The sequence below is a fragment of the Saccostrea echinata genome, unplaced genomic scaffold (genome assembly GCF_033153115.1).
Source record: "Saccostrea echinata isolate AGI-Se365-2 ecotype Australia unplaced genomic scaffold, CSIRO_AGI_Sech_v1 ptg000009l, whole genome shotgun sequence".
Taxonomy (NCBI): Eukaryota; Metazoa; Mollusca; class Bivalvia; order Ostreida; family Ostreidae; genus Saccostrea; species Saccostrea echinata.
The window spans coordinates 15,753,561-15,767,500 of NW_026889758.1; the positions used below are offsets into that span (position 1 = coordinate 15,753,561).

A 13,940-nucleotide genomic window follows, 5' to 3' on the forward strand; every position below is an offset into this window, starting at 1 on the left:
AAAACCCCATCCCACAGCTTAGAATGGATCCCTGTTGTTTTCAATATCTTGGGTGAAGGTTGCTCAGTTTTGGGGTTTTTTTTCATCACATATGTTTTACCACAAATCAATTAATAATTCATTTAAAATTACCGCATTATTATGATTTATAACAGCCAAGAACTAAGATTCAGAATTTGGTAGGGATCGAAAAGTGTGACATACTAATATTTATCTTTAAAGCCCAGATGTTTTCTGTTTCTATAAATGTTTTATATGCCCGTAGTGAATGGTGTGTATGTGTACGTATTGGATATGTGTCGCATATAGTTCTGTATTGAGATTAATATCAAACAGACAAATTCCAAACAAAATAAGGAGGCTCTTTATGGACGAAAACGTCTCAATTGTAAGAGGCATATATTGTGTGTAAAAATATTACCTTTCTTTCCAGAATATAAGCTTGAATGAAAGCTACTCAGTATAATGTTGGGAATTTGCTATATTGTAAAAAGTATCAGTTTGGTATGGGAGAATGGGAAACTTTGATTTCAAAATTACAAACACAGAAAATAAAGTAGATGTTGCAACTATGTTACAACTGATATCAATTTCTATTCACGGATTATGAAAATAACTGTACATGTAATATCAAAAAAAAAAAGGAAAAAAAAAAGAAAAAAGATTGTATTCATTATGAATATTGTCTTTTTAATTCTGCTAATTAAAAGTTATATTTCCGTTTAAAATTCTATTTGATATACAATTTATGTTTTAATATAAACAATGTACATAAAATGTATATTTTTCATATTTGTTAATATTAGACTGACTTCAACATCTGCCTGCCAAAGGTAAATTTTAGGACAGCAAGAACAAAGGAATAACGTCTTAACAATCTTTTATTTAATTATAGAGTCTGATCTGTGGTGCCAATGATATCAAGGATTGGAGAATTTTTACAGGTGCGTAGAGGATCTGTAAATTATTTTGAATGAACAACGTTCAACAGCTGCTTAAGTGCTTTATCATTACGCAATAACAAAATGTGTAATGTACTCCTCGTTGTTTTTATTTATTTTTCCCTTTCCATACTTTGTAAACATAAGTTTGCTTTAAAGACATCCAGTTAGTTCTATAGCAAATTTAATTAAATCAGGTGATAAAAGCAGTTCCTATTTTTTCTTATTTTATAAAAAGGCACTTACATGTATATAAAAGCAATGACTGTCATTTTCGTTTGATTTATAATACATATATGTATATAGTTAAAACACCAATTAATATCTTCTTCAGATTGATGTTTTTACACACGTTTTAAAATTTTCTTTGTAACATTTTTTACACTTAATTTTTATCTTGAATCACATTTTTAGATTTAATGCAATGATTTCTAAAAGAAATTCATTTAGTGAACCCTTGCGCACAGAAATGTTTTCTACATAAAATATCTAAGAAGACAGAAGTTAATTTTAAACAACAGTTTACTTTTAGTTTTTATGCCTAAATAAGACTTTAAATTTGAAGTTTAATTAGCAAATAAATGTATTCCATGTAAATTTAAAAAAAAAAAGAACAGAGGCACGCACTTTTAGAAATTTACGCACTTTGAAAAAATTTTTCAAAGTGTTTTAAAATTGGGACAAAATCAACGCACTTTGAAAATTTTTTTCAAAATGCTCTAAATTTGGGACAAAATCAAAGCACTTTGAATTTTATTTCAAAGTGCGTTAAGAGTGTACATCAACATTTTTACCATGGAGACACTTTACACAGTTTGAAAAAAATATGTATAAACCAAAAGCTCTCAGTGGACTTGGATTTTCGTAATTTTTTTTTCCAGGAGCGGAACATTTTTGAATATCAAATTCATTCATATCAAGTTACAGACTGAACAATCACTTATTATTGGCAAAACAATGTGTTTAAAATACCTTTAAATTAGTTTAAACTTAAGTTTTAAAAAAGGTTGAACTTTTGATGAAACTGTTCATTTCACTGAAATATGAAAAAATGAATATATCTACGTCCTTCAAAATTTAAATGAACAAATTTGTTTAAAGAACTACAAATAAGATGTCAAATAGCGACATGCTTTATGGTCAAGAAATAACAAAAGAGCGGCAAATAAAAACGTTCAAATTGACCTAGCTCTTTAAATAAAGCATAAAAACTGAATATACCTCGGCTTTATTGTATGTTTACTGCCTGGAGATTTTATGTGACTATAAAAGAGTGTTTGCAGATACCCCTACAATGCAACTGCTTAAAAGTACATTGTTAAAATTGTCAACAAATTGTAGCTTTGTACAATCTATAATTTGTAAATGAGAAAAGAATGCATATAAAACATTCAACAAGATCAGGAAGCTGATGATAGGATGCCATACACTTTAGTGGAAGACGATCGGAAGCGGCCGCTTACGAAATACGGTACTCGGTGAGGAAAAGCAATCCCCACAAAGGAGGAGGGATATACTAAAACAATAATGGATAATAGCAGGTTTATTGTGCTTATTATGATTTATCTTGCAACTTTTGGAATTAGGTATTTAGTTTGGTGTGAAGTTTTTACGGAATCTGAGCAATCAGCCGTAGATGAGACGATAGAGGAATTAATGAACTGCAAGCAAATTCCAGGTAGGTCACGAGATCCCTGGCACAATGATGTTGGAAATTCTGGCTAGAAAAAATACCAATACTGTATTTACTTTGACATTTTATATGAATGAGCAACATGTGGAAGAAATAATCATGACTCTCCCTCCTTTCTCAATGGTCATTTTGCCAATGTTTAGTGTTTTTTAGTTAAACCAGTTTTCAAAAATTGAAAATGTCACAAAAAGATGCTGATCACACAAAACACTTGCTGCAAAGTACAGATTTATTGTTTTTATGCTTCGTCACGGTACATTGGTTTTCATCGGTGATAAATGATTTTCTTTCAACAATTGTTGAGAAGACTCGTTGGTTATAATAATTTGAAAATATCATACCATTCTATTTTGTAGTTTTTAAATAAATACTTTTATTAGAGTGAACACTTAGAAGTTTTGTTAAGTATATATATATATATATATATATATATATATATATATATATATATATATATATATATATATATATATATATATATATATATATATATATATATATATATATATATATAACAAAAATTCCGGACTAAGATTATAGACTGCATTATTTTGTTTTATTTTTTATATGAATTGATATACCCTCATCGAGAACGAGGAGATGAAAGCTACGAATTCCCTCAGCCCAACTCTTTATCTTTCCTACCCAAATATACATATTAATTTACATAACTGGTATGACATTGATATACGTTTTCTAAATAAATTTGAGTTAACGTAAAATATATGAAACAATTGCGATAAGGTTTTGTTTATAAGATTTTTGTTAGAAAAAAGATATTAAAATTTCAGTCGAGTGAGTAATGTGGCTAATGTTTATTTTTCTTGCTATTAAATATATGAGTTAACCATTGTTTCATATATGTTCACAATAAAAAGATAGATGAATATGATAGATTGATAGATAAAATGATTTAGAGAGAGAGACAGAAAATTTTCATGGTATGGATTGTAGATACTGATATATGTCATCCTACTCTTTGAAAACTAGATCTGAAATTTATTGACTCGGTACATGTACATGTATACATGTATTTCTAAATATATTAAGTTCAAATAATATAAGTGCGTTATGTAACAGTGCACCACTCGACGGTACCTTGCTTGGGAATGTATACCTGTAAAACTATAACGTCATATAATTGCTATTTATTTTGTCAAGCTAATGGATTATACATTTGTACCAAAGAGTTTTTATCGATGTAAATTTGCTCTTCTTTAAAAGTGAGAAAAAGAATTGTGGTGCGCCGACCACCTATTTTTGATACTCTTTAAATGCCGTTTTCATAGGCAAATGAAATTAGAACCCCATACTATAAAGTCAAAAAAAAAAAAAAAAAAAAAAAAAAAAAAAAAAAATCCAACATTGTGCAAAAAATGAATTATTTTGGTCAGGTACTTTATGAGATATTTAAAAAGTTCGCGTTTTTTCTGGGACAGCCCTCGTATTGATCTTTTCACTGTATGAATCCATATTTGCGCAAATATTGGACATAAAGCATAGTTTGTTTTTTACGTTGTACAGTTGTAGTATAGAACAGAATTCATCTCCAAATTGGGGCCTCATGGGGGGTTTATTCCCACCTAGCCAAAAATTTGAATTTCTTATATATGGCATACATAACAACTATGATTACACATAAATTAACATGATACAGTTTAGTACAATTAATGTAACTAAATAGCTCATTGTTCAGTTTGTGTAATAATATTATAATGGTATGATGACTAGATAAAATTGGTAAGACATACTTTCAAGTTGAAGAAATACGTGAAAATATTGCGACTTTTGAATTTAAGTTAAAAAACAAAAATCATGAATAAAACTAATATTTGTGAAAACATATACATTGTACATGTATATCATCTGGAAAATTTTCATTAAATATTAACAAGATTTTGTTCTCATTTTGTGTTAATTCGTATTTTGGAGAAAATCTGTGCAAAACTTCATAAAGGATAGTACATACATGTATATATAGTTACCATAGTATGATGAATTAGAATGTTCTGATCATTTGCATGATACTGTGCTTCCCTAAGATGTCAAAGTTAATTAAATCTAGAATGCACTTGTTATGAAGACGACACACAATTACCTCTGTGATTAACATATCGGTATACAGGTCTAGGGTTGAGTATCACAAAAGGTGACAAGTTCCTGGCCAAAGGTTATGGAGTGTCGGACGCGGTGGAGGGCATCCCTATGACAAAAGACACTGTGACGTGTATCGGGTCCACGACTAAGGCGTTCACGAGTGCCCTGCTAGGCGCGCTCATAACACGTGACAAGAGTCGGGGAGGAAGGTGAGTTATATTAACCGTCACATGAACAAGACTTCTTCAAATAAAACTACGACAGTACTTATAACAAAAAATAGTAGAGGAGTTTATCTATGGCAAAATGCAAGAAAGATATTCAAAATAGATTAATTGACACGATTGCAGAAAATGCCCCCCCTCCCCAGTTGAAAAGGCATAGGTAATGTTCTGGTGATTTATTTATTACATATTATTACATGTACTAGCATATTATTTATATAGCTTGTTAGTTCTTTAAAACTTGATAATAATATTTTCAAAATTTCAGTTTATCATGGACGACAAGCTTGCGAGAAATATTTGGTGACAACTTTGGTTTGACCTCTGACCCAGTGATAAGTTCACAGGTCACACTAGCAGATATTCTGTCACATCGCACCGGCGTTGCCTCGGCGGACGCGTTGCTGATGGCGCAGATTTATACAGAGAACAACAGAGATTTTTTACTCAGGTTAAAGCAATTCCTGAAATCTAAATATTTATGTTAGTGGAGCTTTTCTGGCTTGCAACTGGATAACATGATTAATTGACGGATGAAGGGATTCCATTGTCGATTTTGTTTGAAATGTACAACGATTTTTGCATTCACTTTCATATTTTTAACCTATACATCTATAGAGCCCTTTGTAAAAGCCTCGATAACTTACGAAAAACTATATAAAAAAATACCATAGATGTCATCATTCTTGTGTCTCTCTTGACGATAGATAATTTTTTTTTTATTGCTTAACGTCTTATGACAATAAGTTATATTTTCAGCAATACTTGAACAATACCAAGTCATTCTGAAATAAAAATAATTTAATTACGCAGGCGATTGTATCTTATGCCGAAGAAAGGAGTATTTCGTGGTCAGTTTAGTTACAACAATTTAATGTATGGCTTGGCGGGGCTGGCAGCCGAGGCTATAGGGAAAAAGCCCTACTATGAGTTACTAAAGGAGATGTTACTAGATCCCTTAGGAATGAAGTCTGCTGTGTTAGTGGATGACTTAAATTTCACCAAGAACACCACCAGTAAGCCACATCAGATAACCAACCGATCATTCCGGATAAGTGATACAAAATTCTATAGGTAATACATTGATAAGGTGGGATTAACATGTGCAAAGGATAGCTCTATAAAGCTCCATTTATCTGTCCGTCTGACTGCATTAACAAGTGTGTTTAACTGTTGTGGTTCACACTATTGTGATGGCCTAATCACATGCGCGGATCTAGAAGGGAGGGGGAGGGGTACGGAACCTCCCCCCCCTGAAATTTGCAGAATTATTAAAAATATCATGGCCATTTTATACTTAAAGTGAACCTAGCGCTTTGCATCCCATATAAAAATGAAATCTGAACCCTTGGTGCTCATCTACATGGCATCACCAATCACATTCCCAAAGATGGTTTGGCTTCAGCAAATAACTTGAATAATATAAGAGGATATCTTGGAACAAATTCTTCTAGAAACAAGGAAGTCTGACGAGAATGTATAGCTCTACTGATTTGTATTGATAGCAATGGCAGAGGAATTTTAAAATAGAATAATGATCGAACAATTCAAAGAAGGATGACAGTTTTTAAGATGTCCTAAAGTTTATAATTTTACACTTTAAGATGCAAGTTAGGATGGGTTCAAGAAACTATGTTTTATGCTCTCTTCACAAATTTGTGTTGTTTATGGATTTTTTTTAGATCGATCACTGTTCATTATCATTACCTTTTAAATTTTGAAATTGGTGTATACAGCTGTACATGTACATTGATATGACATTGCGTTGACTGTATAAATCAAGAATTGAACTCGTGCAGAAAGTTTGCATCTTTCCCTTTGCTAAGTTACTGATATATTTATCATTAAAGGTTAGGTTCCTTCTCCCCAGCAGGAGGGATATGTCTATCACCAGCTGATTTCAACAAATGGCTGTTTTTCCTAAATAGCAGAGGAAGAACACAGTCCAAGAAGACAATCATCAGCAGCATGTTTTTTCTCGACATGATCTTACCAACAGTGGCACTAGACATTTTAACCCAGTATTCATTTGGTCTGTATAAAAACTTTCCTGAGCCCTCCTACACTTCTTGGTACGGATTGGGATGGTTTGGGCGCTTCTATAGAGGTAAAAATATTCTTCACCATTTCCTTTTAAATAAGACACCATAATCCATTTCTTCCCAATCAAGATAGAAGAGATACATGTTGTATCTGATTTATGGAGTGTTCTCTTATCAAGAGGTTTATTGAATGATCACCTCTTGGAGAAATTACGGAATAACATAATTGGCTAGACCAAAGCATTGTATTAGATACAAGAGGTTCAAGGACCAAAGCTCACCTGAGCCACTCTTTTCTTCCTCATTATTGTATATAGTACAAAGTACTTGTACATGAATGAATGAAATATATGGAGATAACGAACAGTATTCAAGCTCAAAAGTCCATTACACAATACAAAATAGGAGCAGAGCAAACACGGACCTCCAAGCATCAGAGGTGGGATCAGGTGCCATGGAGGAGTGAGCATCCCCTGCCGACCGGTCACACCCGCCGTGTGCTCCTTGTCATGATCGGGAAATAACGGGAAAATCCGTCGACAATTCAGTGTGTAAATAATGGCCTAACAATTAGTATGAAAAACGTCAGTCAGCATTTGACTCAATGATAAATTGTATTTGCTGACAAGGTCATTGTATCGACCATAGAACTTACGAAATGATGACTTTAAACGAGACAGCTGATATTCTTGTTTCATCAACTTATTTGTCAATAATTTACCTCGTTTTAGAAATTGTACATACGTAGAGCATGCTCTTGCGTATCGAATCAACTGAGAGATATATACCCCGTATGCAGGTGATGAAGGTATATTGCTGCATAAGTAAGGGGAAGTTGACGACTGAAAAGTTAAAGTCATCACGTTTATCATAAAGCTTGGTTGTTAGATTACCATTAACGTCTTTTTCAAGTAAAATATCCAAATATGAAACAGATGTGTCAGACTCTGTGGTATCTTTTATCTCAAGTTCACCAGGATATATCGTATCGACATAAGAATGAAAATAGCCATTGTTTATTGACAATACGTCGTCGATATATCTAAATGTCGAGTTGAACGCCACAGCAAGTGTTTTCTTCTTTTCACGTACAAGATTTTGGACAAATTCTGCTTCATATGAATACAAAAAAAGGTCTGCTAATAACGGGGCGCAATCTCTCATTATGTTCACCAAGCTAAAGCCCCTGATGTCAACAATTTTAATATGTACAAATATTTGAGCACATGGATCAGTGGTCATAGGTATTTGGCCAGTAACCCAAGGTCACTGGTTCAAGCTCTGCTTTGGGCACCCAGCTGTAATGGGTACCGGCTTATGCTGGAAGTTAATCTGTAATGGACTCCCATCCAGGGAGAATCAATGACTCGACCACTTAGTACCACAGATACTGGATATAAACATTGAGCTCATGAGCCTCCTGAAGCCGGATTTGACTTTTTTCAATACATTGAGAGGATGTTGACTAGTCTTATTATATATATCTTTATTAAAGCACGGTCTCAGAAACTAAGAAGTAGCCACATTTAACAAACTATTTACCCAGAAATATACAGATGTCAACAAAAATGACAAAGAATTTATTACACATGCCTGTAAGAAAAGCTCACTTAAGTCTCTGGCTCATTTGAGCTAATGGAAAGGGTGAAGGTTAATACAGTATATGTATTACTACTCAAAGGCATTTAGAAAATTCTTTCTAGATTCACAAAGTAGAGTGGCATGTAATTCTGTAACTAAATTAAAAAAATTTGACAACAATATAGTAGGAATTATGAAATTGTTAATAAATATTATCCATTCAAACACTTCTTTCAGCTAATGTTGATTTCTTCCATGGTGGATCCATGTTCTCCTATTCTGCTGTGGTGGTTACAGACCCAGAAACACAGATTGGAATTGCTGTGACACAAAATGGACTATATCCAATATCCTTGGAAAGGGATCTCTATCCCCTCGCTTACTACCTGAAGGACATCCTTCAAGGTCAAATCCCATGGCTGAATAAATCCACCATTTGTTCCTATCCTGAACCCTGGCAGAGGTCCTATCCGATCCAACTACCAACACAAAATGTAAAGGAAAGATATGTGGGAGATTCAGAGGAATTTGTGGGCACCTTTGGTCATACTTTGTTTGGTGAGGTTAAGGTAACAGACAACAACGGTTCCTTGGATTTGCAGTGGGGGAATATAATCAAAGGAACACTTTACGATTTTGTGAAAAAAAAATTGAATTTCAAACTGAGATTGCAAGATGAGACCTATCAAGTAATTGGGTATGAATTAGGCTCGATAGATATTCTATTTCAAGAGAAATCCTCAGGTAAATACACAAAAGTGGAAATTAAATTCTCAAAAGTAATGGAGATTTATGATTTTAGCCGACAGATTTCATTCTTTTCTCCTTCAACATCCTCATCAACAGTCAAATTGTGTTTCCATAAAACTAAAACATCTCTGTTGTACACCCTTTTCCTTATCCTTATTAATGTTTTTAGCTCATTATAAAATACTTTACAATAGACATAATTGTGCAGTTTACAAATCATCATTTAATATTTTCAAGTGCCCATTAAGAAGTTAGCCTGTGTATGAACACATATACAGGATATCATGTGTCCTTCATTACACTGGCCCATTTCTCTGATGAAGGCTCTGTAGGTGTCACTAAGTGGGTGGGGACACGACTCCCCCCTGGTGCGTTCTCTGGTACAATAAATCTATCCCAGTCTTGTCTGTCAAAATAAAAGGTTTTATATAAATATAACCAGAACAAGTAGCCTAAGGATCACGGCTCTACTTTACCATTTTTTCTTACTTGTTAGTCAGACAAGTGACTGTGAATTTTACTTGTCCAACCTTTATTTTTACTTGTCCATTTTTTTTTCAATAAAGAATAGACACCTTGAAAAATTTTGTAAATAAAATACAGTGTATTATATTCTCACTGAGTCTGATTTTCTTTACAAATAATGGAAGAAATGTCTGTCCTGTTTAATTTGCTTGATTAAAAGGAGAAATAAAATAGAAATAATATCACATGCTTTAGGTTTTATATCAAACCATTATTTGCTTTTTTAAAAACTCTTTTTATTGCCCTTGTTTTCTCTTGCCTATTATTGAAAACTCAAACTTAAAAAAAAAAAAAATGCCTCCATAGTGCATTACCATCTTGATGATGACCGGAAATGAAATTCACTATTTCAATCAGGATCAACGCTGAATATTTATGAATAGCATGCTTTTGATTTGCACTTCCAACAAAAAGTTCAGTTGACAGCAACTTTTTATTGTTTTTTTTCTTTTTCTTTTTTTTTTTTTTTGAACTTATGAAAGAAATAAAATTTTCAAAGAAAAATCACTTGTCCAATTGGACAGAGTCCAGCAATATTCACTTGTCTGTGAAAAATTTTCTTTGGTACCGGACAAGCGGACAAACGTTAATGCTGTGCCCTGAGGATCTTTAATCTACTGAATATTAAAATTTTACTTCAAACCTCTCAAATAATTAAGTCTTTTTTATATGAATATTATATCATTATTCTTTTTTTTATACATGTATGTTATACCAATATTTTCATGATACTCAAAAATATCACTTGAATTCTGATTCGTGTATTCTGTATAGCTATAAATACTTGTATCAGGCTTGTGAATTTGTGACATAATAGTCTTCTTACCTTATTTGAATGAAGGACTCATAACTGTAATTAGCCTGATCATAAAACTGATAAAATGGCAACATTGCTTCTCCCTCAGAGAAATTTTCTGTAAAATATTAACAATACATGGAAAATCAAAATACATTTAAGTATTAATATTCCGCTTGATGCAGGGATGTTAGATAAAACATTTATTTATTTATTTATGTGATTTTTTTTTTTAAAATTTTGTTTGATGCTATTTTAATATATTTTATATGTTCATCTACATATACAGATATACATACAAAATTGCAAATATTTTTGTAAGTGCAATATTACTTATCATCTTAAATTTTCTCATTGGTTTTTAAAAAGAACACCAATACAAGTTGAATTATATATCTTCTATGAATATACGCAATTAATTTGATTGAATCAGAATTTTGATAAATAAAATGAAAGAAAATCTTTTACTGATTTTTATATACCAATAAACCTGTAAGAAAATATACAATATTCTTGTTCTTACATTACTACATAAGGCAGTAATAAAAACTCTGTAATTATCTTCAATATTTTGCTTTTTGGTAGTGTATTTCAACAGTCTGATTAAAATCAAACCTTCACTAGCTCCTTTTTATTTTGATTGTCACGTCAAAATAAAAAGGAGCTAGTGGAGGTTTGATTTTAATCAGAGTGGTATTTCAATCAAACAAAAGCATTTATAATATGACCAGCAGCATTCAGTGAATGTAAACTTCATACTAACACAGTCTTAATATTTTAACTTCAAAACTGTGCTTGAAGACAGAGCTCAAGGTGTACATTGATCTTTACATGTACAGTCAAACCTCATTATCTGGAACTCAATGGGACCAAGAAAAAAGTTCAGAATAACCGAGTATTTAAGATATCAGGTCAAAATACTTAAAAATAAGTAATTGTGACATCCAATCCACTTCAGCATATCCATGGTATCCAAATTATTGGTGTTTGAGATACCAACGTTCAACTGTACATTAACAAAGTGACAGTGAAAGATGACGCTTTGGATCTTCTGTGAAAGGTAATTCATGTATTACTAATCCCAAAAGACTCATTAAAAGTAGAAAAATGGGAAAATTATCAGAAAGTTCATCTTTGCCTAATTAATAAGAGAACTTTACAAAATTACCCCCATAGCCTTCATCTGAATGACATACAGAATCATACAGATATCAATATTTGTGTTAGTACCTGCTGAAACAGAACTGACCCCAACAGAACATAACTTACCAGATTTCCCAAACATGATTTCCTGTAATTTTTTACTCTCTCTCTCCTTCTGCAGTCTCTGTACTTTCTCCTGTTGTTCTCTCTCTTTCTCCTTCGTCTCTTCATGTTCCGTTTCTAACATGACCTTTATAAAAGAAACATTTAAGCCATAAAATGGACATTTCATAACAAGAACAGAGGAAGTCTAGGTAAACTTTAAATGTTAATAATATCCCACCTGCAGAGCTTTTTCCTCTGCTAAGTAAATCTCCTTCTGTTTCTTCATGGTATTAAACTGTTCATCCATAACCTCTTTAAACTTCTCATCACTTGCAGGGTTTGCATGAACACCTATAAGAAGAAAAACAAGGGAAAAGCTGTCAATGTGACAGCAAACCTGGTTTTCTTTTGCGTGAACAGTACTAGTGTTCCTCACATAAATTATAAAATCTTCCTGTTCAGATAACTATAGGGGGTGACATCAGAAAACTATAGGAGCTGTGACATCCGAACAATACCAATGTACCCTATGAACATTTTGCATAAAAAATGACTAAATTCAACAACTGGTATTTTTCTCATAAATTATCAAAACTCAAAATCCAAGTCCAATGCACATCTCTTATATAAAAGTTAGTCAAAGAATAATTGGCCTGCAAAATAAAAACTTCTATCTTGAAAACTGTAGGAGGAGCTATCCAAACAAATGATGTACCCCACATGCGATATTTTGCATAGAAATGACAAAGTTCAACTGCATGTCACCGCATATTGATATCTGAATTTCTTTAAGTCTATCGCTGCATTATGATGTCTGACCTTGTTGTTTAAGTCTATCACTGCGTAGTTTCCTCAGCTTTTGGATTCCTTTCAATAAGTCCAAGGTTTTTGTTACATCACTTATTTTCTTCCGGACTTCATTCAGAATGGCATCTGCTGACTTTTTCAGTTCCTTGGCCTTAAATCATAACAAATATCATTTACATGTATATGATATAGATTTCAACAGAATTTGAGAGAAGTTTCTATAAATATCCTGTAAATTCATGTTCTTCCTAGTTCCACCTGGGCCCTTGTAACCCTTAATTGTGAATGGAAAACATAAGTATGACACAGAAGTTGCTTTTGATCCATACTGTTGTAGAGTATGGTAACCTATATAATTCTTCTCTAAACAATGAAGAATATAGAAACATACTTATTGTGGACACAGAGGTTACTAATAAATCTTCCTGCATTAGAGTGCTGTTCGATGAACATGGTACAGCTAAAACAATGAATCATGGGACAATATCTAACAATATTTCACTGCCTTCTTTGTTCTGCTATTAATGGGACATAATGGTTGCAACACTACAGAAAAAATACATACATTATCTATTGTCTTCAAAATAATGCAATATGTATTGTTTATAGATTTACTGTATTGTTAAACACCTGGTAAATGTACATGTATATACTAAATTCACAGAAACTACATTTAACTGTTTAATTACATTTGATGCTATTCAATTTTTGCATGGTTTAGTTTATCTTCAATTTGCATAATAAGTAAAGCTATACAAAGAAAGATAAGCACTGTTTCACCTCTCTTTCCTCATTTGCTTTCTTCCTTAATTTCTCCTGCCATCCATCAATCTCAGCATGTAAATTATTTCTCTTTTCTTCTTCTCTTTGCTTTTCTTCCCATTGTTCTTGTCTTCTTCTTTTGAGTCTCTCCTACAAAAATAGATATTATGTTATAGAAGGTAAATATATCAACAAATAAATACAGAGGGTTTATATTTCTTTAAAACTGGATGTATTTGTGCTACTTCAAGTCTCTGGTAATGGCTATCCACTTCTTTGTAAACATATTGAATTCCTATCACCAAAAACTTGTGTATAAGTTATAAATCGTTGAATTTTAGATACAGGTGTGAGGGTATGTGTGTGAGGGTGTGTGTGGAGAAATTCTTTTTATGTATGATAGCTATATCATTAATTTTCTTATCATTTTTTGCTAACTCTTAAACAGAGAAAATTTATTCTTTTTTTTTTCTT

The 13,940-nt window shown here is 32.3% G+C and overlaps 2 protein-coding genes across 2 annotated transcripts in view; one reads left to right on the plus strand and one right to left on the minus strand.

Moving 5' to 3' along the window:
- LOC133181863 (programmed cell death protein 7-like) overlaps positions 1 to 13,940 on the minus strand; it is a 292,001-nt gene that overhangs the window by 272,236 nt on the left and 5,825 nt on the right. Inside the window, exons 4-9 of the mRNA XM_061316501.1 lie at positions 13,485 to 13,616; positions 12,717 to 12,855; positions 12,136 to 12,248; positions 11,919 to 12,042; positions 10,680 to 10,767; positions 9,597 to 9,734 (exon numbers count right to left, since the gene is read on the minus strand). Of these exons, the coding sequence (XP_061172485.1) occupies positions 9,611 to 9,734; positions 10,680 to 10,767; positions 11,919 to 12,042; positions 12,136 to 12,248; positions 12,717 to 12,855; positions 13,485 to 13,616 (720 nt within the window). The 3' untranslated portion in view covers positions 9,597 to 9,610. The remainder of the gene's footprint in view (positions 1 to 9,596; positions 9,735 to 10,679; positions 10,768 to 11,918; positions 12,043 to 12,135; positions 12,249 to 12,716; positions 12,856 to 13,484; positions 13,617 to 13,940) is intronic.
- LOC133181862 (uncharacterized) lies at positions 2,441 to 9,942 on the plus strand. Its single transcript, XM_061316500.1, has 6 exons — positions 2,441 to 2,619; positions 4,760 to 4,940; positions 5,224 to 5,406; positions 5,769 to 6,029; positions 6,806 to 7,062; positions 8,816 to 9,942. The coding sequence occupies exons 1-6, from the start codon at positions 2,469 to 2,471 to the stop codon at positions 9,505 to 9,507; spliced, it is 1,725 nt and encodes a 574-aa protein (XP_061172484.1). The 5' UTR covers positions 2,441 to 2,468; the 3' UTR covers positions 9,508 to 9,942.